Below are 26,621 nucleotides of genomic sequence, written 5' to 3'. Positions count from 1 at the left end.
TATTGGCATAGGTTTCAAATGCTTCCATGCATAATTTCATTATTTATAACAGAAAGAAATGGAATCAATTTTTCTTTTCAAATGTTACAAGGAATTACGTAAGCCAACATGAACAACCATGCAACATATGTAGTTATTTAAATCTGGGAAAATACGTGTACATATGTAGTCATTTTTCTAAGACACTTGGGGAGTGGCACTTAGGGAGAAATGCCAAAAGACAATAAACTGAAAATGTCTCATTGTTATTTTGTTTCTCTTTATCTTCAGCGAAAATGTGAAGTAAATTATAGTATCTTTAAATAAAATGGTTATTACCCAATTTATTTTTCAAAGTTACAGATGTGATAGTCTTAAAAGTCAAATAGTTTATATAAAAATGAACCAGACTGCTGCCCTCTTCTTCCACAACTTGAGCCCAGTTCCTTGGAAGCACACCCTTCCAACTCAGTTATTTTTCACCTCCTTATTCCTGAATCCCTGAGTAACATTACATTCTTATTTCTTCATTTAAAAACTGTAGACTCACTATTGCCCTGTATAATCTTTAAACCTTAAACCGAAAATATCCCCTGAAGTCTTCTCAAAACTAAATAATAGTCGAGCTAAACTAGTAAAGAATGTCTGCCTTGAGCTTTATGCTCTTTTGAGAACTTCCTATATGGGATTAAAATGACAACAGCAACTAGAAAGATTAGATAAGAACCGTAGGGGCAGTGAGTTTATGTTAATGAGGGAAGAACAACTTAGAAAAAAAGGGTGGGAATGGTTGCACAACTCAAAGAACGTACCCAGTGTCACTGAATTGTACCTGTAGAAACAGTTGAATTGGTGTACATTTTGCTGAGTACATTCTCAACAACAAAATTAATTTTTTAAAGAAGATGTCTGCATTTCAACCCACCCCTCAAAATTGTAGCTACTGTTTATTGATTTATTTCAGTGAAAGATAAGGATTTAGCTCACTTCTCTTATACCACTCTTCCACTTCCCATTCATGGCTTTGCCCCAACTTCCCAGTTATTTCACAATTTTTGGTTGAATAAAATACTCAAAGTATAAAGCATGTAAATATTATTCACTGCGAAAGCAGGTATTTTAATGTGATTACATTTCCTTTCTTGTTAAAATTTTTGTTTTTCCTGGAATTAATAATTGCCCGTCTTATTTTGTTTAGGAGGATCCTTACTGGCACAGTGCTTAAGCACTCAGCTGCTAACCAAAGGTCAGCGGTTCCAACCCACCAGCTGCTATGTGGGAGAAAGATGTAGCAGTCAGCTTCTGTAAAGATTACAGCCTTGGAAACCCTGTGGGGCAGTTCTTTGCTTATCCTTCACATACCAGTAACTCAGCCACAGACTTAACGGTATGATCAACAATATCAAGTTCTCTATCAGGTCCATTTTAATCTTGGATACATCCTTCCTGGAACACTCAGCTTTCTTGCTCTGACCTGGACTCATTGCTTTATAGGCCTGCTGTACAGCTGTCATCCTGGGATGTCTCTCCATTATTTTCTCAGGAATTTGTTCATCCTGTCTTTTGTGTTGATTCTTTTGTCTCTTGGATCTCCAGTCTTTCCCTTCTTCAATCTGCTGGGATGCATACTTAATTAGATCCTGAGAAAGTAAATTTTTGTAGACCTTGTGTCTTAGTCATCTAGTGCTGCTATAACGGAAATACCACAAGTGGATGGCTTTAACAAACAAATTTTATTCTCTCACACTCTAGTAGGCGAGAAGTCCAAATTCAGGGTGCCATCTACAAGGGAAGACTCTCTCTGTAGGTTCTATAGGAAAGTCTTTGTCTTCAATCTTCCCTTGGTCTAGGAGCTTCTCTGCACGGGAACCCTGGGTTCAAAGGATGTGCTCTGCTCCTGGCACTGCTTTCTTGGTGGTGCGAGGTCTCCAGCTCTATGCTTGCTTCCCTTTCCTTTTATCTCTTGTAAGATAAAAGGTGATGCAGGCCATACCCCAAGGAAACTCCCTTTACGTTGGATCAGGGATGTGACCTGAGTAAGGGTGTTACATCCCACCCTAATCCTCTTTAATGTAATCTAATCTTGCCTCGTTAACCACAGGCAGAGATTAGGAGTCACAACACATAGGAAAATTACATCAATCACAAAATGGAAGAAAACCACACAATACTGGGAATCATGGTTTAACCAAGTTGACACATATTTTGCGGGGACACAGTTCAATCCATAATACCTTGTGTGTCTGAAAACAGAGCTTTATTCTACATTTATGTTTTATATCTTGGCTGGGTATAAAATTCAAGGTTGGAATGCTTCTTCTTCATTTTGAAGTCATTGATCAATCGTCTTCTAGCTTCCAACTGGTTGTAGATTAGTCTGATGCTCTTATGATTCCTAAAACTTGATGTATAACCTGTTTCTTCTCCCTAGCATTTATTGGATTTTCTGTTTATTTCTGATATTCTGACATTTTAGTGTCTGATACACCTTTGTATAAAAAAGTCTTGCTTTATTCATTGGGCTGGGTACTGGCTGATTGCATTCAATATGGAAATTCATGACCTTCAGGTCTGAGTTCTGAGAAATATTTTTCTTTCATAATTCTTATCTTTTTTCTAATTTTATGCTCTTTATTTTTTTGTTCTACTTCTCAGAATAGTTCCTCAACTTTATCTTTCAATTTTCTTACTGCATTGCTTATTGCTGCTATTATATGTATTTAATTTCCAAAAAGGGCCTATCTACAGACAGTAGCGCCTATGGCAATTAGTTCTAAATTGCTGAATGATCCCTTTGAGCTGACCATGGAAAATGAGATGACCAGTAGAAACTGCTTGTTAGCGCCCTCCTAAGGCGACTCCCAGGGCACATGCCCTACCTGCCATGCCTTAGTTATATGCATCTCTTTCCAAGAGTTCTTTCTAGTTCATTTCTATTTCATCTCTTAGATATTGATTATAATTTTGATTTGTCATTATATACTTCAAAGTATGTCTGAACCATATGCTTCAGAAAAGTATACTTAGGAAGAATATAGTTATCGATAGTGCCAGAGAGTGACATATAGAGGAATACAAGTCTAAAACATTGGTCTTACTCTTTCGGAGTGTAAAATTTTTCTGGGAAATAAGACGTATTCACGTGAAATGATCATTAAGAATATAAATCAGTTAGTAATACTAAATGAATGGTACAAGGAATAAATGTTATAAAAATTTAGATAGGGAAAAATCTGTTAGCGTGAGATAATTAAGGAGAAATGAAGCCACACTCTCCTAATTAGATCACAAAGCTGACTATTACCTTGGGCTTAGGAAATCTAAAATCCATCTCCAACTCTCAGAATGACTATTCTTTTTAAAATTCTCTTGTTTTTCTAAGTTGGGTCATATCTTTTCTAGCTACCCTGCCAGAAAACTTGGTGCCATCTCTGACTTTTATTCTGATTTACCGATTATTATCTCATTTATCAAGCCTTAATGATATTATACCCCTTTTTCTTTCTACATTCTCTCTGTGATCATCCCCTAAGTTCTTTTCACCTTACTACTAGAGAAAGCAATATTCTAGTTATTCCCCAGCCTATGGTCTCCTCTTTCTCAGATTGTCCTGCATAAACCTGTAAGAGCTACAATTTTTAAAAAAATCAATGGTTTTGTATTGTTAGCTACAACAAAATTAGCTCTGAGCAGAATGCTGCATAGGTACAGGGCATATATACCTTCCTTCTTCCTCACCTAGCTTTCCATTCAAGATAGGTGCTAAAATTCTGAGTTAAAACTAAGAATTTCCATGTAACCCAGATTGTCCTAGCTCTGGCTCACTACTCCATGTGCAGAAACTCCAGCCTTCTACAAAATACATCTACTTAATTATTTCTGAAAGCCCCCATGAGGAGTCTCACACCTGTTCAGAAACAAATCCAATCCTATGATATTTCATCAGGTGCTCCTTCTACTCCATGCTGCTTCACCAGATGCTCCTCTGTCCTGGTGGTGTTAAAGGTACAAGATGGTGAATGGAGGGAATGACACTCTTTTCCTTTTTATTATAGCCTTAATATGCTACAGTATTAATGAAGTAGTTCTCCCAGTTTTATGCAGTCCTTTTTTAAAAGTCAGACCCAAAGATGGGTCCAGGTAGGCTGTGCCAGGGATGATTTAAGGAATATATTCCATCACCTTCAATTTAGAATTCTGAGAAATTATTGTAATTCTTCTGGAATCCAGATTTCTGGGTCCATGTAGTTGGGGTGACCCACCCAGGCCATTAGCCCTTAGGTGTCCTTTTGAACCATGAGCCTTTAAAGAACTGGTTTTCCTGCAGTCACCTTCAGGTCAAACTATAGCCTAGTAAGCAGTTAAGTGGAGATCCATCTGCTTTAGGCATTGGGCTCTGGTGATGCAGTGGTTAAGCACTTGGCTGCTAACCGAAAGGTAGGCTGTTCCCAGTTTGGACCCACCAGCAGCTCCTCGGGAGAAAGATGTGGCAGTCTGCTTCTGTAAAGATTTACAGCCTTGGGAGCCTTATGGCACAACTCTACTCTGTTCTATAGGGTTGCTGTGAGTCGGAATCGACCCAACAGCAGTGGGTTTTGGGGGGGGGGGGGGCGGGGGCTCTTTTGAAGAGTTATCTATGTGTAACCAGTTTCTAGAAGCAGTAACTCCAGGGTCTGAGTGGAAGCTGTGTTTTAGGATATGTGGCATGTCCTTAACGATGCTCTTAGAAACAAACATGGAAGGAATTTACAACAAGCCTCAGGAGACTACTCGGGTAGAGCACCTATATAGCCTGCTTTCACTATCCCCTCTTTAGAGCGCCTTCCAGATACCTTTGGGTTGATGCTGCTGGATTCAAATTGTCTCAACTCTCAATAAATACAATGTGTTACATTAATTTTTGGTGTTTCTCTGGTCTTCTGCTAATGGTTATGGTTTTGATACTGCATCATGCTTGCCTCCTTCTTTCCTTAGAACTTCTCACAAATACCTCTGCCTTGCCACCCCTTCAGTTTGCCAGACAATGCTCAACTCTAGCACAGTTTTCAAAGTGTGGTTTTTGAAATAGCAGTACCAATATCATCTGAGAATGTGTTAGAAAAAATTCTCCAGCCCCACCCAGACCTACAGAATCAGGAACTGTGAGAGTAGAACCCAACAATGTGCTTTTTAACAAGCTCTCCAAGTGATTCTAATGCGTGATAAAGTTTAAGAACTGTTACTCTAGCATTGGGGGAAGCCCCACCACCACCACCACAAAATGGCAAATTTCTAATGGCATGTTTCTCCGTTTCTCCAAACATGCCCAAACATACCTAAACCTCAGGAAGAGACAGTAAAAAGCTACTAAATTCTATAGCTGATGCTATTTTTTTTTTCTTAATCTCATTCTGTTTAACCAGTCTTATCAACTACTACAATGTAATACTAACCCTTCTTTGTATAAGATTTAGTTTGCTCACTCACTGAATTAATTATACCTATTTTTTTTTTTTTAATGGTTTAAGAGATCAGCTGCTAACCAAAAGGTCGATGGTTTTAATCCATCAGCCACTCCCTGAAAACTCTATGGGGTAGTCCTACTCTGTCCTATAGGGTTGCTATGAGTTGGAACCAACTCAATGGCAACGGGTTTGGTTTTTCTGGTTTCTCTCTTCTCTTAATTCCAGATCAACTTTCAAAGGCTTTTGTTGTTGTTAGGTGCCATGGATTCAATTTCTACTCATAGTGACCCCACTCGACAGAGTAGAACTGCCCTGTAGGGTTTTTTAGGCTATAATCTTTATGGGAGCAGGTTGCTAAGCCTTTCTTCCACAGAGACACTGGGTGGGTTCCAACTGCCAACCTCTTGGTTAGCAGCTAAGTGCTTAACTATTGTACCACCAGAGTTTCTCACCTCCAACTTCTCACCTCCAAACTCCTCTAACATTGCTTTCAACACACCATTTACAATATAATTCCTAAGGTCTATGGTACATTTAGAAGCCATGGTGGCACAATGTTTAAATGCTTGGCTGCTAAGCAAATGGTTGGTGATTCAAACCCACCAGTGGCTCTGCAGGAGAGAAAACCTGGTGATTTACTCCCATAAAGATTTACAGCCTATGTGGGGACCATGATCTTGGGGAATATCTAGCTCAATTGGCATAACACAGTTTATAAAGAATATATTCTACATTTTACTTTATTGAGTATTGTCTAGAGTCTTAAATGCCTGTGAGCGGCCATCTAGAATACTCTACTGGTCTCACCCCTTTGGAAGCAAGGAAGAATGAAGAAAACTAAAGATACAAGGGAGAGATTAGTCCAAAGGATTAATAGACCACATTTACCACACCCTCCACCAGACTGAGTCCAGTACATCCAGATGGTGTCCGGCTACCACCACTGACTGCTTTGACAGGGATCACAATAGAGGGTCCCAGACAGAGCTGGAGAAAAATTTAGAGCAAACTTCTAATTCAAAGACCAGATTTGCTGGCCAGACAGAGACTGGAGAAACCCTGAAAGTATGGCCTCTGACACCTTTTCAGCTCGGTAATGAGGTCACTCCCTGAGGTTCACACTTCAGCCAAAGATTGAACAGGCCCATGGAACAAAACAAGACTAAAGGGGTGCGCCAGCCCTGGGACAGGGACTGGAAGGCAGGAGGGAACAGGAAAACTGGTAATAGGGAACCCAGGGTTGAGAAGGGAGACTGTTGTCATGCTGTGGGGTTGTTAACCAATGTCATAGAACAATGTGTGTACTAACTCTTTGATGAGAAACTGGTTTGTTCTGTAAACCTTCATCTAAAGTACAATTAAAAAAAAAAAAAGATTTACAGCCTAGGAAGCTCTATGGGACAGTTCTATTCCATCTTATTGAGTCAATATGACTCGGAATTGACTCCAGAACACACAACAACAAGGTACAGTTTCTCATATTTAAGTATTCCAAATTCAGAATTTAAGATAGTTTTGAACATTTAATGCTCCTATTTTTCTTCAAAAGTTCTTATTAAATCAATGGTGCATCTTACAGTCAACGGTATCTTAGAATCAAGGAAATATATATCCTATTCTCTATTCTGTCAGTTTATCGTACTGTGGGGGCTTGTGTGTTGCTGTGATGCTGGAAGCTATGCCACCGGTATTCAGATCCCAGCAGGGTCACCCATAGAGGACGGGTTTCAGCTGAGCTTCCAGTCTAAGACAGACTAGGAAGAAGGACCCGGCAGTCTACTTCTGAAAAGCATTAGCCAGTGAAAACCTTATGAATAGCACAGGAACATTGTCTGATATAGTGCTGGAAGATGAGCCCCCCAGGTTGGAAGGTACTCAAAAGATGACTGGGGAAGAGCTGCCTCCTCAAAGTAGAGTCGACCTTAATTACATGGATAGAGTAAAGCTTCTGGGACCTTCATTTGCTGATGTGGCACGACTCAAAATGAGAAGAAACAGCAGCAAACATCCATTAATAATCGGAACCTGGGATGTACAAAGTATGAATCTAGGAAAATTGGAAATCGTCAAAAATGAAATAGAACACATAAACATCGATATCCTAGGCGTTAGTGAGCTGAAATGGACTGGTATTGGCCATTTTGAATCAGACAATCATATAGTCTACTATGCTGGGAATGACAACTCGAAGAGGAATGGTGTTGCATTCATCGTCAAAAAGAACATTTCAAGATCTGAAGTACAGTGCTGTCAGTGATAGGATAATATCCATATGCCTACAAGGAAGACCAGTTAATACGACTATTATTCAAATTTGCACACCAACCACTAGGGCCAAAGATGAAGAAATAGAAGATTTTTATCAGCTGATGCAGTCTGAAATTGATCGCACATGCAATCAAGATGCATTGATAATTACTGGCAATTGGAATGCAAAAGTTGGAAACAAAGAAGGAGGATCAGTAGTTGGAAAATATGGCCTTGGTGATAGAAACAATGCCGGAGATTGAATGATGGAATTTTGCAAGACCAACAACTTCTTCATTGCAAATACCTTCTTTCACCAACATAAACAGTGACTATACACATGGACCTCGCCAGATGGAATACACAGAAATCAAATTGACTACATCTGTGGAAAGAGACGACAGAAAAGCTCAATATCATCAGTCAGAACAAGGCCAGGGACCGAATGTGGAACAGAACATCAGTTGCTTATATGCAAGTTCAAGCTGAAACTGAAGAAAATCAGAGCAAGGCCAAGAGAACCAAAATATGACCTTGAATATATCCCACCTGAATTTAAAGACCATCTCAAGAATAGATTTGACGCATTGAACACTAGTGACCGAAGACCAGATGAGTTGTGGAATGACATCAAGGACATCATCCATGAAGAAGCAAGAGGTCACAGAAAAGACAGGAAAGAAAGAAAAGACCAAGATGGATGTCAGAGGAAACTCTGAAACTTGCTCTTGAGCGTCGAGCAGCTAAAGCAAAAGGAAGAATTGATGAAGTAAAAGAACTGAAGAGAAGATTTCAAAGGGCCTCTCAAGAAGACAAAGTAAAGTATTATAATGACATGTGCAAAGAGCTGGAGATGGAAAACCAAAAGGGAAGAACACACTCGGCGTTTCTCAAGCTGAAAGAACTGAAGAAAAAATTCAAGCCTTGAGTTGCAATAGTGAAGGATTCCATGCGGGGAAATATTAAATAACGCAGGAAGCATCAAAAGAAGATGGAAGGAATACACAGAGTCATTATACCAAAAAGAATTAGTCGATGTTCAACCATTTCAAGAGGTGGCATATGATCAGGAACCGATGGTAATGAAGGAAGAAGTCCAAGCTGCTCTGCAGGCATTGGCAAAAAACAAGGCTCCAGGAATTGATGGAATATCAATTGAGATGTTTGAACAAACAGATGCAGTGCTGGAGGTGCTCACTCATCTATGCCAAGAAATATGGAAGACAGCTTCCTGGCCAACTGACTGGAAGAGATCCATATTTATGCCTATTCCCAAGAAAGGTGATCCAACCGAATGTGGAAATTATAGAACAATATCATTAATATCACACACAAGCAAAATTTTGCTGAAGATCATTCAAAAATGGCTGCAGCAGTGTATCGACAGGGAACTGCCAGAAATTCAGGCTGGTTTCAGAAGAGGACGTGGAACCAGGGATATCACTGCTGATGTCAGATGGATCCTGGCTGAAAGCAGATAATACCAGAAGGATGTTTACCTGTGTTTTATTGACTATGCAAAGGCATTCGACTGTGTGGATCAGAACAAACTATGGATAACACTGCGAAAAATGGGAATTCCAGAAAACTTAATTGTGCTCATAAGGAACCTTTACATAGATCAAGAGGCAGTTGTTCAGACAGAACAAGGGGATACTGATTGGTTTAAAGTCAGGAAAGGTGTGCGTCAGGGTTGTATTCTTTCACCACACCTATTTAATCTGTATGCTGAACAAATAATACAAGAAGATGGACTATATGAAGAAGAATGGGGCATCAGGATGGGAGGAAGACTCATTAACAACCTGCATTATGCAGATGACACAATCTTGCTTGCTGAAAGTGAAGAGGACTTGAAGCACTTACTGATGAAGATCAAAGACCACAGCCTTCAGTATGGATTGCACCTGAACATAAAGAAAACAAAAATCCTCACAACTGGACCAATAAGCAACATCATGATAAACGGAGAAAAGATTGAAGTTGTCAAGGATTTCATTTTACTTGGATCCACAATCAACAGCCATGGAAGCAGCAGTCAGGAAATCAAAAGATGCATTACATTGGGCAAATCTGCTGCAAAGGACCTCTTCAAAGTGTTGAAGAGCGAAGATGTCACCCTGAAGACTAAGGTGCGCCTAACCCAAGCCATGGTATTTTCACTTGTATCATATGGATGTGAAAGCTGGACAATGAACAAGGAAGAGTGAAGAACTGATGCCTTTGAATTATGGTATTGGTGAAGAATATTGAATATACCATGGACTGCCAAAAGAATGAACAAATCTGTCTTGGAAGAAGTGCAACCAGAATGCTCCTTAGAAGCAAGGATAGCAAGACTGTGTCTTACATACTTTGGACATGTTGTCAGGTGGGATCAGTCCCTGGAGAAGGACATCATGCTTGGCAAAGTACAGGGTCAGTGGAAAAGGGGAAGACACTCAACGAGGTGGATTGACACAGTGGCTGCAACAGTGGGCTCAGGCATAGCAACGATTGTGGGGATGGCGCAGGACCGGGCAGTGTTTTGTTCTGTTGTGCATAGGGTCGCTATGAGTCGGAACCGACTTGACAGCACCTAACAACAACAACATTCTCTATTACTTTTTATATGTTGACATGACTTCCCAGGAGAACATTGTCTTTTACTTTCACTGCATCCCTCATGATGCTTATTTAGAACAGTGGTGGTCAAACTTCATTGTTGGCAGTTGCCATCTCCTGGGCTCAGACTCCTGGCAAATTTTTATATGACAGAATGAAACATTACCTGGCCCTGTGCCGTCTTACGATCTTTGGTATGTTTCAGTCGATTGTCCTGGCCCTCGTGTAATGCCTTCCAGCCTAGGGGGCTCATCTTGCATCACTATATTGGACAGTATTTCATTGTGATCCATAAGATTTTCACTGGTTAATTTTCAGAAGTAGATGGTGTTGGAAACCTGCTTTAATATGTATTTCTGGGCTCCATTCCAAGCAATTCAGATTCAGCAGAATTGGAGAAAAGCTCAGGACTCTGCAGTCTTGACAAGCATTGGAAGTTACTCTGATGCAGGTATTCCACTGAGGGTTCAACCTGATCTAGAACAATATCACATAATAACTACTTTCATTTTTGGAAGTTAAATGGAGTTGGTAAGTGTTAATATGTATATAGTAATAATTATGATCCATTTGGCTTGTAACTACAATGACAAACCTCTGTAATTATTCACTGAATAGCTACAATGTGGTGTTTTGGGGCACAGAAGCACACATTAAGCATCATCACATGGAGGCAGCCTAAGGTAATAGAAAGAGTGATGAGTGAAGACCATAAGACCGAGGATCAGAACTGGGTCCTGCCTTTGACTAATTTTACAAGCATGAGTAGGTCAATTTATCTCTTTTAAGTTCAGTTTCCATTTTTTATTTAAAAGAGGAAAAAAAAGGACAAGGGAAAAATGTTAGCGTGATTGATTTTGCTGTGTGGTTTTGTGAATGAAACAGAAATGTTAGCAAAGGATTTATCAAGTATAAAGGGCTCTTCAAATATATTGAGGAGTCCTGGTGGCACAGTAGTTAAACTGCTCAGGTACTAACAAAAAGGTCGGCGGTTTGAACCCACCAGATGCTCCTCAGGATGAAGACGTGGCAGTCTGCTCCCATAAAAGTGTTGGTCGTTGTAACCCCATGGAGCAGTTCTACTCTGTCTTATAAGGTCACTGTGAGTTGGAACTGACTCCATGGTGATGGGTTTAGTTTTTTGGCAAAGGGTTATCAGATATATTATTATTGTTTGTGCTCTCAAATTATTTATAATGAGGCTAGGAAGACAAAACATCTACAAGTGAAATAAAAACACAACACCTTTAGGCAGTATATAAGGGTGGCTATGAAGTACTTCCCAGAAAGGTGAAAAGTAACCTAATCAAATCAGATAAAATAAATCAGATTAGCTATTTGTAATAGTTCCCTTAGGAGACAAGATTCTTTCCATGTCCAAAAGTGAGACCTTGAAAATCGAATTCAAGCCTGAATGCTTGCAAACAAGCTGTGGCCTAATCAATGATATTATTCCTGGAGAAAGCATACAGTAACAGAAAGGGAGACGGTGGTCTGCATGGAGTCTAGACAAGATCCCAAAGCGTAAAAATTCACTCAGTGGACTTCATTCACCTGCCAGAGTGAACAGGTAGATGGCCTGGTACCTGTGTGGTCTCTTGATAGTCTATTGTTGGTTAATAAGTTACCTGTGTTTTATTGACTATGCAAAGGCATTCAACTGTGGGGTTCATAACAAATTATGGATAACATTGTGAAGAATGGGAATTCCAGAACATTTAATTGTGCTCATGAGGAAACTGTACATAGATCAAGAGGCAGTTTTTCAGACAGAATAAGGGGATACTGCTTTGTTTAAAGTCAGGAAAGGTGTGCATCAGGGTTTTATCCTTTCACCATACTTATTCAATCTGTATGCTGAGCAAATAATCTGAGAAACTGGGCTATATGAAGAAGAATTTGGCATCAGGATTGAAGGAAGACTTATTAACGACCTGCGATATGCAGATGACACAGTCTTCCTTGCTCAAAGTGAAGAGGACTTGAAGCATTACTGATGAAAATCAAAGACCAAATCCTTCAGTATGGATTTCACTTCAACATGAGGAAAACAAAAATCCTTACAACTGGACCAGTAAGGAATATCATGATAAACCTAGAAAAGTTTGAAGTTGTCAAGGATTTCATTTTACTTGGATCCATAATCAACATGCATGGAAGCAGCAGTCAAGTAATCAAACTACACATTGCATTGGGCAAATCTGTTGCGAAAGTTCTCTTTAAAGTGTTAAAAAGCAAAGATGTGACTTTAAGGTGCTCCTGATCTAAGCCATGGTGTTCAATCACCTCACATTCATGTGAAAGCTGGAGAATGAATAAGGAAGACCGAAGAAGAATTGTTGCCCTTGGATTGTGGTGTTGGTGAAGAATGTTGAATACACCATGGACTACCAGAAAACAAACAAATCGGTCCTGGAAGAATACAGCCGGAATGCTCACTTGGAAGCAAAGATGGTGAGACTTCATTTTACATACTTTGGACATGTTGTCAGGAGGGACCAGTCCCTGGAGAAGGACATCATGCTTGGTAAAGAAGAGGGTCAGTGAAAAAGAGGAAGACCCTCAATGAGATGGATTGACACAGTTGCTGCAACAATGAGCTCAAGCTTGGCAACAATTGAGAGAACGGCATAGGACTGGGCAGTATTTTGTTTTGTGGTACATGGGTTTGGTATGAGTCAAAATCGACTTGACAGCACCTAACAAGTTGAAGGAAATAGCCAATAATATTCAATTAACTTCTTCTGCAATTATGTGTTGCTCACTAAGCCACTTTCTGATCACAGTTTAGCTTCTCAAGTACTGAAGACAAAGAGAATGCATTGACTTGTTAACACGAATATCTAACTTATAAAACAATAAGGTGACATTTTGATTAAGACATAAGTCCCTTGGGAGTTCAGCTCCCATGAATTAATTCTTTTTGGATGGTCAACTCAGATTCCATTGAAAAAAATCAAGCTTCTAGACCTTCAAAACTAAAAAGCAGATTCTGGACTATGGCAATGGAAATAGGAGGAGATTCACCCAGTAATTCAAAGGACTACAAGATTTAGAGTCAAAGAAACTTGGGTTAGAGTCCTGGTTCTGTCTCAGTTGCATCAGCTGTAAAATGGGGGCATTGTTGTGAAGTTAATGGAATTATGTACATAAAGTGCTTATCCAGGAGCCGGATACCGTGTCAGGAATACTGTCTTGGTAGTATGGCAATCTCCATAGTAGGAGCAGAAGAAATACTTGTTGAATGAATGAATGATATTGTTACCCCCCTGTAAGTTTTTCTGGATATCTTCTGATTTGCTTCAAAGCGTCTCTCTTCTTTTCTTAATATCAAGAATGATAATAGGAGAGTTTACGTAAAGTAACAAAATTAATTGCAGATGAGAGATACAAATAACGGGTGATTTGGACTAAAATGAGATTGAGATTCTGGGACCAGAGGGATCTAGGAAAAAACTGCAAGGACCACTTTCCCAGTTCTTAAAACAAGGGTCACACACTCAAATTCAGACAAGGATAATGCCAGCCGTAGGCCCGGGTGAGATCAGACAAGCCCTATCCGAAGAGGACAGTATCTACTCAGTTCCAGCCAATTGGTGTTGTGTAAGAAGGTAGGTCTGCTTAATCTTTCAGTTTTTATAGAAAACCTGGAATCTGAGTTTTAACATGAAAACTCCCAATTGCTGAATATTGATGAATAATTAAGGAAAAAAATGTTAAATGGCAAGTGAAACTGAACATGTCTGTGAGTCTAATTAGGTTTATGAGTTGTCAGGTTGTGACTTGGGCTTTAAAGGACAGGTAATACTGTAAAGTAGTCCCTGGATGATACGAACAGTTCACGCACTCAGCTGATTACTGCAAGGTTGCAAGTTCAAGTTCACCCAAAGACCACTGGGAATCAACCATTGAAAACCCTGTGAAGCATGGTTCTACTCTGACCACACAGGGTCTCCATGAGTTAGAACTGACTAGACTTAAGACCGTATAAGCAGAAAGGAAAAAGGGTGGACAAAAAGTATGGAGGTGGAGAGTTTAAGATGCTTTGGGGTTGTTGGGACTAGACCAGTTTGACAGGATGGAGTGGGAGATTCATTTAAAGGAGAAGAGAGAGGTTTGGACAAGTAAATTTTTTTTCTGTGGTCACCTTGAATATTATACTAAGATAGCTTTTTAGGCAGTGAGAAGCCATTCCTGATTTTTTAATAAATTAGTGAAATGGAGCCTATTTTAATATTGAAGCTCAATAAATATTTCTTGATATGTATTTGCTAAACTTGGTGAGACCCAGTTTTGAAAACAAACCCCTAAAACATGAGGTTCATCCCTGTCCTCAAGAATTAGGAAAGATATTAAATAATACAATACAGTTTGATAAAGCTACATTAGAATTATGTATAAAGAATTAAAATAGTAGATACTAAATTTTGTCTAGTGGAGAAGTTAGTGAAGATTTTACAGAGGAGGTGAAGCCTGGGCCATATCTTTAAGCAATACCTACTCCTTCACATTCTACAGGAAATTGGCATTTCCAAATGCCTTAAGTTATAACTACCATATTTCACTGTTCTCTTTGCCCCAGAGGTGGGTTTTCTAAGTGCTTTTCTTCTCTAATCCCTCTTTTACATTGATAGTGGAATCGCAACCAAAAAACAAAGTCTTAAAAATGAATTACTGAAGGGACTCTCTGAGCCTCATTTTGTAGAATATATAGAATAAATGGGAGAGGCATTCCTCATGGAGGGAATAAAATGTGCAAAGGTGTCAAAGTGGGAAGCGATGTGGTATGTTTGGGAAACCAACTGCAGTTGAGCAGCACCATATTGCAGTGGTTAAAGCAAACACTTTGGAGGCAGATCTAACTTTGGGTGTTGTTCAGCCACGCTCCAGCTTTGTGACTTTGGGCAAGCCTAATTTAGCGGGTTCAGACCTTATCTAACTTCAGGGGGGACAATGAGAATCACCATCAGCCCAAAGCTGATTCCTACAAGGTACAAGGTAGAGGTCAGACATACCTCCAATCTCCAATCTTTTTACCAATTCTGACACCAGCCATCCCTCCTAAGGCACTCTACTGCTGGGTTTGACAATTTGTTGCAGTGGCCACACAGAACTCACAGACCATACTCGTGATTATGGGGTTTATTAGAGAAGTAACAGGCTACAATTTGGGATTAGAATCAACTTGGAAGTAACAGGAACACCTCAGGATACAGTTTGTCAGTCAGGACAGCTTCCAGCCAAGACAGCTCTCAGCTCCTTCTTGGCCATGTTTAGCTAGCAGGCTGTACTCAGGCCTCTGCAGCTGGCCCCTGCTTGGGCCTGGGCTCTGCAGCCAGCCTCATTTGGGCAAGTTTTACAGCTCTTTTGGCTCCTGTGTTACGTGCCTGGAGGCATCCTACCCCACCAACAAGCCTCCTGCCCAAAGGTGCTCAGCTCTCTTGCTCCATGAGTCAATGAGCTCACTGCAGCAGCCTTGCCCCATGGGCCAAGAAGCCCACTGCAGCCATCTCACGCCAATCTCCTGGTTCTCCTCATTCTTACTGTCCTGTACTGTCTTGTGCAGTGTCATGCTGTCTCGTGCCATCTCCTGTGTTACAGCTCTCTCTGTCTCCTGGGTATAAGAGGTTCTCAGCACAGGGACCCCAAGTCCAAAGGAAGCGCTCTGCTCCCAGCTCTTCTTCTTGATGATAGTGAGGACTCCCTCAACCTCTATGGGATTAGTCCTTTTTCGTAGTTATCTAGGGCTGCTATAGCAGAAATACCACAAGCGGATGGCTTTAACAAACAGAAGTTTATTCTCTCACAGTCTAGGAGGCTGGAAGTCGGAATTCAGGGCACCAGCTCCAGGGGAAGGCTTTCTGTCTCTCTTGGCTCTGGGGAAAGTCCTTGTCGTCAATCTTCCCCTGGTCTAGGAGCTTGTCAGTGCAGGGACTACCAGTCCAAACGGTTCACTATTTTCCTGGCTCTTCTTTCTTGGTGATAATGAGGTCCCTCTCCTTTCTGCTGGATTCTCTCTTTTATATCTCAAAAGAGATTGACTCAAGATACAACCTAATCCTGTAGGTTGAGTCCTGTCTCATCAACATAACTGCCTCTAATCCTGTCTCATTAACATCATAGAGATTAGGATTTACAACACATAGGATAATCACATCAGATCACAAAATGATGGACAATTACACAATACTGGGAATCATGGCCTAGTCAAGTTGATGTACATTTTTGGGGGACACAATTCAATCCATAACACTCTTTTTCTAGCCTACTTTTCCCACCAAGACCACAAACTGACCAATCCTCATGGCAGACCACAGACACCTAATCTGAAGAGTAATTGAACAATCCCTGCAAAAGATTTACGTACCTTATTTGCATAGTAAACTGTCCAATCACTTCGCAAGACTTTGGTGTAGCAAATCATCTTGACAGAACTACAAACCCAGGGCCAGAAAGACCATATATAAAAAGAAACCTATTGCACTGTAGCAAGTTAAGCTTTCCATTTCCTTACCATTTGCCAGCTATTACTGTTATTGATTGTTGTCCTGGCTAGTCTTAGAAGGTGAGGAAAAGAGAGTGGTGAAAGATGAAGTGGGCAAGGAAGGCAAAGACCAGGTCACAAGGCTTCGTATTTTATCCAGGGGATAAAAGGATATAGTTTTTTTTTTTTTTTTTTTTGAAGATCACTCTGGCAGCAGTGGGGGCAAAAGGGCCAGGAGTCAGTAATGTGAGACAAGGAGGCTGGAGCTAGGACTGTGGCAGTACAGATAGGTGGGGGGATTTCATAGGATGGAGATTAAAGATGATGATGCTTTACTGGGGCTAGGGAGAAGTTGAGGTAATTGAGTAGATGGTGCTGCCACTAACCAAAAGAAGGACTTTAGGAGAAAAGAAGGCTTGGGCAGGTTGATGTAGGGGTTTGTTGATTTTATGACATGTTCAGTTTGATGTGGCTGTGTGACATCAGGTAGGAAGTTGGTTCATAAATGTTAAATATGTAATAATACCAATAATAATAATACCTAACATTTTATAGTGCTTACTACATACTGGAAACCCTGGTGGCATAATGGTTAAGGGCTATGGCTGCTAACGAAAATGTCAGCAGTTTGAATCCACCAGGCACTCCTTGGAAACCCTATGGAGCAGTTCTACTCTGTTTATAGGGTCACTACGAGTCGGATTTGATTCAATGACAATGGGTATTTTTTTTTTTTAACTACATACTGTTCTCATTGCTTTACATCTATTATTTAACCTTCACAGAAACCCTAGGTAGGTACTACTATCCTCCCCATCTTACAGATTAGGAAACTGAGGCACAGGGGTCTTAAATACCTTGCCCAAGGTTACACAGGTAGTAAGTGGTGGAACTAGGATATAGGTCTAGGACTTGGAGCACATGTCCAGGAAAAGTGCTGATTATGTGCTAGGCATTGTGCTAGGCATGATGAGCTAGAATAAGGCAGACCCAGATTTTGTCATCATGGTGTTTACAGCCTAGTGAGTCATAGACATTTTAGAGGTAGTAAAAAAATAGTCTAGCGGGTGCAGAAGGAGAAGGCCAAGGATGAAGTCCTGAGAACACCAATGTTTACCAGATAAAGAGAGGAAAAGCCCCAGTAAAGAGACGTTGAAGAAGGCAGTTTTAAAGAAAGGAGAAAAATCAGGACAGAGCAAGGTCAGGAGGAAGTTTTGAGGAGGGAGTGTTAATTTGGTTGAGAGGCTCAAGATAAGGAGTTAAGGTGTCCAATGGCATTGATAACTAATAGATGTTTAGTAGCCCCAACAAAAATACGTCTTGGGAGTGACAGGCATGGTGGTGGTGGTGGGGGGGTATGTGCCTATGTTGTGGGGGTGGGGAGGGGTAGAAGCAAACTGTAGTAGATTGAGATGAGGTTTGAAAGAAGGGTCAAAGAAAGAGAGACAGGAGTAGGGAGATAAGTTAGGAGTCCTGGAGAAGTCTAACAAGAGAAAATAATAGTGTGAACCTGAGTGACAGCAATAGGAATGGAAGGACTAAATGCACAAGAAAGACATTTTTAGGGAAGACTCAACATGACTTGGTGACTGGCTATGGGTAGACAAGTGAAGAAGAGTCTAAGATGGTTCCTCTTTTGATCCTGGGTTACTGGGAGAATGGTGGTGCCATTACCGGAGATAAGGAAGTTAAATGTATTGAGTTTGGCACGACAGTGAGGGATTCAGCCAGCAGTTCAGCAGGAGTTGAAAACTTAAGATGTAACTGTTGAAATGTTTACCAGGATTGGCCTTATGTCTATGCAACAAGCATTTTCCTCTAGCGCTGTTTGTCAAATATACCATATATGGGCACATGTTCACTAACTGAATTTCTCATTAGTAAAACTTGTGGATAACTTTAATTATACTGGTAGCATCAAAGCTGTATATTGTTGCTAAAGAAATAATACCATTAAAATACTTACTGCCTTTGAGTGGATTGTAGGATGTTCATGGAAGAACCATGTTATTTATTTATATAAGGTATTTATACAAATACTTCTACAGCAATTATTATCTGCCAGGCACTGTTATAACTGATTTACAAATGTTAATTAATCTCATCATCAAACAGTCCCATGAGGTAAATACTTTATCACTTATGAAATACTGATGCTACAAAGGTGAAGTAGCTTGGCCAAAGTCACAGAGCCTAGGCAGCCTGTGATAGATGCAGAACCAACTCTTCCACATTCCATGTTTCCCACACATTTGGAAAATACCAAAAACGAAGTAAGTTAAGACTTCAAGCAAAATAGTGGTCAGAACTTGTAACATTAGAATACCGTTCATTATGATGCTGGTATGTAATGTTATTCATGTTTTACAAATAGAAGGAAATACAATCTCAATCATAATTTTCAGTGATTATCTTGTTGCTGTTAGGTGCCATCGAGTCAGTTCCAACTCATAATGACCCTATGTACCACAGAAAGAAACACTGCCTGGTCCTGCGCCATGCTCACAATCATTGTTATGCTTGAGCCCACTGTTGCAGCCACTGTCTCAATCCATCTCGTTGATGGTCTTCCTCTTTTCCCTTGACCCTATACTTTACCAAGCATGATGGATGTCCTTCTCCAGGGACTGATTCCTGCTGACAACATGTCCAAAGTATGTAAGACATAATCTCGCCATCCTTGCTTCTAAGGAGCGTTCTGGTTGTACTTCTTCCAAGACAGATTTGTTCATTCTTTTGGCAGTCCATGGTGTATATTCAATATTCTTCCCCAATACCACAATTCAAAGGCGTCAGCTGTTCGTCAGTCTTCCTTATTCATCGTCGACTGTTCACATGCATATAATGCATTTGAAAACATCATGGCTTGGGTCAGACGCACCCTAGTTTTCAAGGTGACATCCTTGCTTTTCAACACTTTAAAGAGGTTTTTTGCAGCGGATTTGCCCAATGCATTGCATCTTTTGATTTCTTGACTGCTGCTTCCATGGGTATTGATTGTGGATCCAAGTAAAATGAAATCCTTGACAACTTCAATCTTTTCTCCATTTATCATGATGTGGCTTATTGGTCCATTTGTGAGGATTTTTGTTTTCTTTTTGTTGAGGTGTAAAACTCATACTGAAGACTATGGTCTCTGATCTTCATCAGTAAGTGCTTCCTTTTCACTTTAGCAAGCAAGGTCGTGTCATCTGCATAATGCAGGTTGTTAAAAGAGTCTCCGGCCAATCCTGATGCCCTGCTCTTCTTCATATAGTCCAGCTTCTCGGATTATTTGCTCAGCATACAGCTTGAGTAAGTGTGGTGAAAGGATACAACCTTGACGCACACCTTTCCTGACTTTGAACCACTCAGTATCCCCTTGTTCTGTTCAAACAACTGCCTCTTGATCTATGTACAGGTTTCTCGTGAGCACAATTAAGTGTCCTGGAATTCCCATTCTTTGCAATGTCATTCATAATTTGTTATGAACCACACAGTTAAATGCCTTTGCATAGTCAATAAAACACAAATAAACATCTCTCTGGTATTCTCTGCTTTCAGCCAGGATCCATCTGACATCAGCAATGATATCCCTGGTTCCAGGTCCTCTTCTGAATCTGGACTGAATTTCTGGCACTTCCCTGTCGATATATTGCTGTAGCCGCTTTTAGATGATCTTCAGCAAAATTTTGTTTGCGTGTGATATTAATGATATTGTTTCCATAATTTCCACATTCAGTTAGATTACCTGCTTGGGAATAGGCATAAATATGGATCTCTTCCAGTCAGTTGGCCAGGAAGCTGTCTTCCATATTTCTTGGCATAGACGAGTGAGCACTTTCAGTGCTGCAACCATTTGTTGAAGCATCTCAATTGATATTCCATCAGTTCCTGGAGCCTTGTTTTTCGCCAGTGCCTTCAGTGTAGCTTGGACCTCTTCCATCAGTACCATCAGCTCCTGATCATATGCCACCTCTTGAAATGGTTGAAAGTGATTACCTTAGTGATACAAAATATGGTTTTGGATTTTTTTTCCTAGTTGATTTTAAAGAGAAAGTGTCATTTATCTGTAATCATTGGACTTAATTATAAAAAATATTGTGCAACACTAAATGTGCCACAAGATGGTCTAATAACTAGATAACCAAAACATAATTTATTGACAGCACAGATGATATGCAATGTAACGTCTGCAGGTAACTGTTTCGTAAGATTAGATCTTTTACGGAAGGAAAAAAAAAAACCATGCATGAGATTCTGATGATTCCATATATCCCATTATAAATGTACGGTATTAATGATGTTTTTGCAACTTCTGATTGTACTTTTGAGCTTACTGAATTTTTGAGTTTTAGAGCAAAACTATAAATTTCTTAAAAAGAGAATTAAGGAGGGGTACTCTTCACGTGTGTTAATGTTAATAAAATATAATGTTAATGGTAATAAATTATACAAAGCATAAATTAAAAGGAATTTCAATTGTTACTAGTATCGGTAATATTAATACATCTATTCCCCAATTCAGCCTACTCAAGCGGGATAGCAAGTACATGAAGAATATCCAGTTTAATGCCATCGAACAGCTACAGTTCATGAGATATGAGTTTAACGAACCAGACTGAGTTACTGAGAAGGCAAATATGAGCTTCAAAGAGGTTGGGGCGAAGGTTCGCTTCAGAGACGGACGGAGAGAACATTTTCTCGACTTGAGATTTAGCATTATCTGGTTCGGGCTCCATGCTTTTACAACAGATAAGGCCTAGTCCGTGACACAGACGTGCAAAGAGCGCAAAAAGATATGCTTTAGCCGTGGTGCCTTTTCTTCCCGCTCCGCTCACCGCTGGCTGTCTCCGCTATCATTACTGCTTGCCGGGACTTTGCTTTTGTGTACTTGGCAGCGGTGGTGCACCACGAGCGGCAGAGAGAGAAACCGAAACCTGCAGTCCTTGAGAAGTTAGAAAGTGTAAAGCGGCCCCTCTTACATCCTCCACGCTCCCACTTCAGCCCAAGGTGCGGGACTCAATCGCTTTAAGACGGAGCTGAGCGTGCCACCGTGCAGGAACGCTCCGGTCCGGGGGCGGGAACAGGTGAAGCCCCGCCTCCCACGCCCAATCCCAGCTCTCCGCCGGTGGACAGGAAGCGGCGACCGGCGAGCAGCCGGGGAACCTGGCCCCGCGCGCATGCGCGCGCCCCCGGGACGCCTGGGGGAGGGGGAGGGGCGGGAGGAAGAGGTGCAGCTCCGCGTGCCCGTTGGACTGCCGCGAGTCACGTGGTGAGGAAGGAGGCGGGGCCCGCGCCGGGGGAGGGGTGAGAAGCGCGAGAGCCGAGGGTAGGGAAGCGGGCCCGGAGGAAGGAAGCGGACGCGGGAGGGAGCGCCTGTTTGGAGGCGCCGGGAGCGTGGCCCTTCAAGTGGAGCGCAAGGGAGGCGCCTCGCTGACTCTCCTGCCGGGGAGGTCCCGCTCGCCGCGGCGGCCCGGGACCCAGCCCTGAGCGCGTCCCTCCGGGTCGATGCGCTGCTGTTCACCGTGAGGCGGCGGCGGCGGCGGAAGATGGGGCTGCTCGGAGTGTTAATCCTGCTCCTCTCCTGGGCGCCGGGGCTGGGAGGTGAGGCACGACCCGGGGGCGCCGGCGGCGCCGTGACGGCGGGGACCGCGCGGCGGAGCGGGGCCGAGCGCCGGTCCGTCAGCCGGCCGGCCGGCGGCGCCACCACTCGGACGCGCCGCGCCGCCGCTCGCTATTGTCCCCCGCGCCCGGCCGCGCTCCTTGCCGCGGCGGCCGTGGAGCCCGAGCCTCCGGCGAGGCCTTCCCCGCCCCCACCGCCGCCGCGGGGCGCTCCGGGGAGGAAAGTGGGTAGGGCGGCGGGAGCGCGGGTCCAGGCCGGCCCGGCGGGCGCGGGCGGTCGCTGTTCGCCGCCCCAGCCCTGCCGGCGGCGGGCTCCAGTCGGCTTGGGCGCGGGGAGCGGCGCCGGCGCTCGTGGGAAGTTGCGAGGTGCATGGCCGGGCTCGCGTATTGTTCTTCCCGGGCGCGGCGATCCACACGGCCCGGGTCCGCCGAGGGGCCACTGCGCTCTCCGCTTGCCCGGAGCGGCGGCTGCGGCGGTGCTCGGGGAGCTCCGGGGGGGCGTGCGTCCTGTGCAGACCGCTGCCCGGGCGCAGGGAAGGCGGTCCGGGCTGCGCTGTGAGCTGCGCGCTGGAGTGGGTCACCTGGAGCGACGGCCCCCGCCCGGGGGACCCAACTTACAGAGTTTTCTTCAACTCTCAGGTGGAGTAGATTGTGCAGTTCGTTGTTAGTGGATTGTCAGCAGTGGCACCCCCCACACAACTGCCAATTGGAGCTCATTTGCTGAAAGCATACATTTTCTCAGTGACTTAGGCTTTGAAGACAACGATTTTTGTTTTCTGTGTATTCTGGGCTAGCTGCATCGTTTTCTTGTGTGAAGTGCTTATTTTAGGTAGCTTTTTGGCTTTTGCCCCAAAGTGTATTTGAAAGTCTCAAAGTATGCTTAAAAGCATTGGATTGAAATGCTTTGGATGAGTGTCTGTAACCTAATTTGGTAATTTAGAAAATATTTGACTATTTGCACGTATTGGATTGTTTCCCTGCTTTTCTTTGTCACTGCGACTTAGGACCGCAGGGCCAGGCGTCTGTGTTCTGTATTAAGTAGCCCCAGAGTGAGACACTGTATAGGAATACTTGTGTTGTAGCCCCTAGTGTTCATTCGATAGATAAACGTTTTAGATAAAGAGTTGCAAATGGATGTCTAGTTTAAAAAGAATCATGCGTTGGAGACACTTTATAAAGGCCTTTTAAACCCTAACATTTGCATTTATGTTCCGAAGGTGACTTCTAGCAGATCACTTTTCCTATCTGCCAATTTTCACTTTTTGTGATTATTACCAGGAGTTAGACACTGTTCTCCATGAGGTAGTGAAAAGTAAGACAAACCCATAGGCACTTTTGATGAGTTGTAGTGTATAAAATGACCTTTGTTTTTTAAGGATGAAGAGGATGAAGACAGTAGAGACTGGTGTATTCTGTTGCTTGAAGATAAATTAGCAGCCTAGCCTTTGGGGTTAAGACCCTTGTTATCGAGAAATCTTCTAAATTCAGAACTCCAGAGTCCTTTGTAAAGTCTCTATCGTTATTAGTTTAACAATGGTTAAAATGCTACTTGACTTTTTTTCTTAAGCAGATACTTTTTCGAAAATACAGTTATGGAATGCTTTCATTTTAAAATTAGCATCAGGATTACACCTTTCGACTATATGAAGATATTTCAAGTTTTGTCATAATATGTAATTTCCATTTACTAATCTGAGCCGTTTGTGGTCAAGTAGTAAGACATTAATAAGATGATTTGTGGAATGGATTACTTTCAAATTGATGATATGTGTTTATTTTAGCTTATGAGAGAATTTACCATGTGTGTATTAGAAGTAGTGGATATACGGATTTAACTTTAAAGTATAAATTATTTTCAAGTACTTAATAAACCATTTTAGTTCATTTCCCTCTTTCCAAAAATTTGTCAACCACCGTAGTGCGTTAAGTTTTTACTTGCTAATTTCATATGACTGGGGTGGGAAACTGGAAGGGAGAATTAAAGTGTTTGGGAGTATACAACTTGCCTTTCCTAATATAGTCTATTTCTAGCACTTGTTGGATCCTGCGTTGTTATCTGTAGGAGGATATTATCAGACTTCTAGCGTTCAGCTGGTGTCTGTACAGAGGGTCATGTTTGAGATTCCTGTATAAAAATGCTTTTTATTAAAATTATTTGATACTGTAGAAATTTATTGGAACCGGGCTGCTATGAGTTGCAATTGACTTGATGGTAATGGTTTAAAAAAAAATTTTTTTTTTTTTAATTGTACCTTAGATGAAGGTTTTCAGAGCAAATTGGCTTCTCATTAAACAACATACGTATTGTTTTGTGACATTGGTTGCCAACGCACTGATAGGTCAACACTCTCCCCTTCTGGACCTCAGGTTCCCCATTACCAACTTTCCTGTTCCCTCCTGCCTTCTCGTCCTTGCCCCTGAGCTGGTGTATCCATTTAGTGTCTTTTGTTTTATGGGCCTGTTTAATCTTTGGCAGAAGGGTGAACCTCAGGAGTGACTTCATTAGGGTCCGGGCCCGATGCTGTCAGAGTTTCTCCAGTCTATTAGATCAGTAAGTCTGGTGTTTTTTTTTTGTTGTTGTTTAGTTAGAATTCTGTTGTACATTTTTCTCCAGCCTTGTCCAGGACATACTATTGTGATCCCTGTAAGAGCAGTCGGTAGTGGCAGCCGGGCACCATTCAGTTGTGCTGGACTCAGCCTGGTGGATGCTTTGGGAGTTGTGGTCCTTTAGTCCTTTGGACTGATCTTTCCCTTGGGTCTTTGGTTTTCTTCATTCTTGGCAATAGTTTAAAAAAATTTTTTTTGGTTAAATATAGCCCAAATAATTTTTACATAATGTGAATGTTACTTTTTAACACGGATATGTTTTGGGTATGTTGGAGACCTAATGCTCGTTCTTCCTTTTTTTTTTTTTTTTGTGAGTTTGAGAAGTCAAAAGCTATTTCAGTTGTAGCAGTTAATGCAGTCCCATAATGGTTTGGTTTGATGAAATCATATATGAAATGAACTTTGGAGCATGACATGTTTTTTACATTGAAAAATTTGGTGAAAATGCTTTGCTTTGTATTGTGCACTCTATAGAAATAAGTTTTCTGGAAGTTCTGCAATGATGTTTGGCCAAAAGTATTAAAGCTTAAGCTAGTTCTGTTCTACCAGCACGTAACCCACTGCCGTCAAGTCGATTCCGACTCATAGTGACCCTATAGGACAGAGTAGAACGGTCCCGTATGTTTTCCAAGGAGCGCCTGGTGGATTTGAACTGCTGACCTTTTGGTTAGCAGCCATAGGTCTTAACTACTATGCCACCAAGGTTTCCATGAAAGGCAGACTTTTTGTCTTTAAGGTGCTCTGACTCTTCATCTTTTTTGGCTTGCCCCAAGTATATTAAAAGCCTCAGAGTATGGTCAAATTTGAAATTGACAGTCCAGTTAGCTCTGTCATCTTAAGGCTCATTTCAAGCCATCTCCTACATTAACGGTTATCTTCTGGGTGTACGTACAGGACCGCGGCAAGGATTAGGAAGTGAGTGAGGGGAATGGCTGTGGTAGGTACCCATCTGTTTTGTGGTGTCTGTTTTTGTAACTTGTTTTAGACCTTCAAGGGTATATATTATCTGATCTTTTTAAATTCTCTTAAGGACCCAATGGAGCCCTGGTGGTGCAGTGGTTAAGAGCTACAGTGTGCTGTGGCTGCTAACCGGAAAGGTCGTCAGTTCGAATCTATCAGCTGCTCCTTGGAAACCCTGTGGGGCAGTTCTGCTCTGTTCTTCAGGGTCACTAGGAGTAGGCATTGACTCCACGGCAATGGGTTTGCTTTTTTGGAAGGATTCAATGGAGCCCTGGTGGTGCAGCGGCTCAGAGCTCAGCTGCTTACCAAAAGTTTGACAGTGCTAACCAAAGGTCGGCAGCCTGAATCCACCAGCCGCTCCTTGGAAACCCTATGGAGCAGATCTGCCCAGTCCTATAGGATTACCATGAGTTGGAATTGGCTTGATAGCGATGAGTTTGGTTTTGGTTCAAGGACTCAGTGCCTGTTGTATATCTGTTACTGTGTTAGGAGTTCCACTTTCAAAATTTACTTGAGGGATGATATTTTACAGTTAAAGAAACTGAGACTTGAGGAAATGATTTGCCTAGCATTGTCCACCTGTTGAGTGGTGAAGTAGGCATTCAAACCCAAACCAGTTTGACCTCAAAGCCTAAGCTTTTTACCCACTGCCCCCTCATACTTCTTTAAAAAGCAGCTTTCACACATTAGTC

The 26,621-nt window shown here is 41.9% G+C and overlaps 1 protein-coding gene across 1 annotated transcript in view; it reads left to right on the top strand.

The window, feature by feature from the left end:
- Positions 1–22,053: 22,053 nt before the first annotated feature.
- The window catches only part of ADAM10 (ADAM metallopeptidase domain 10), a 166,956-nt gene continuing 162,388 nt past the window's right edge, over positions 22,054–26,621 (top strand). Inside the window, exon 1 of the mRNA XM_049905181.1 lies at positions 22,054–22,344. Within this exon, the coding sequence (XP_049761138.1) occupies positions 22,290–22,344 (55 nt within the window). The 5' untranslated portion in view covers positions 22,054–22,289. The remainder of the gene's footprint in view (positions 22,345–26,621) is intronic.

The sequence above is a fragment of the Elephas maximus genome, chromosome 13 (genome assembly GCF_024166365.1).
Source record: "Elephas maximus indicus isolate mEleMax1 chromosome 13, mEleMax1 primary haplotype, whole genome shotgun sequence".
Lineage (NCBI taxonomy): Eukaryota > Metazoa > Chordata > Mammalia > Proboscidea > Elephantidae > Elephas > Elephas maximus.
The sequence above is the reverse complement of the archived record's forward strand: the minus strand, read 5'-3'. Positions and strand labels throughout refer to the sequence as shown.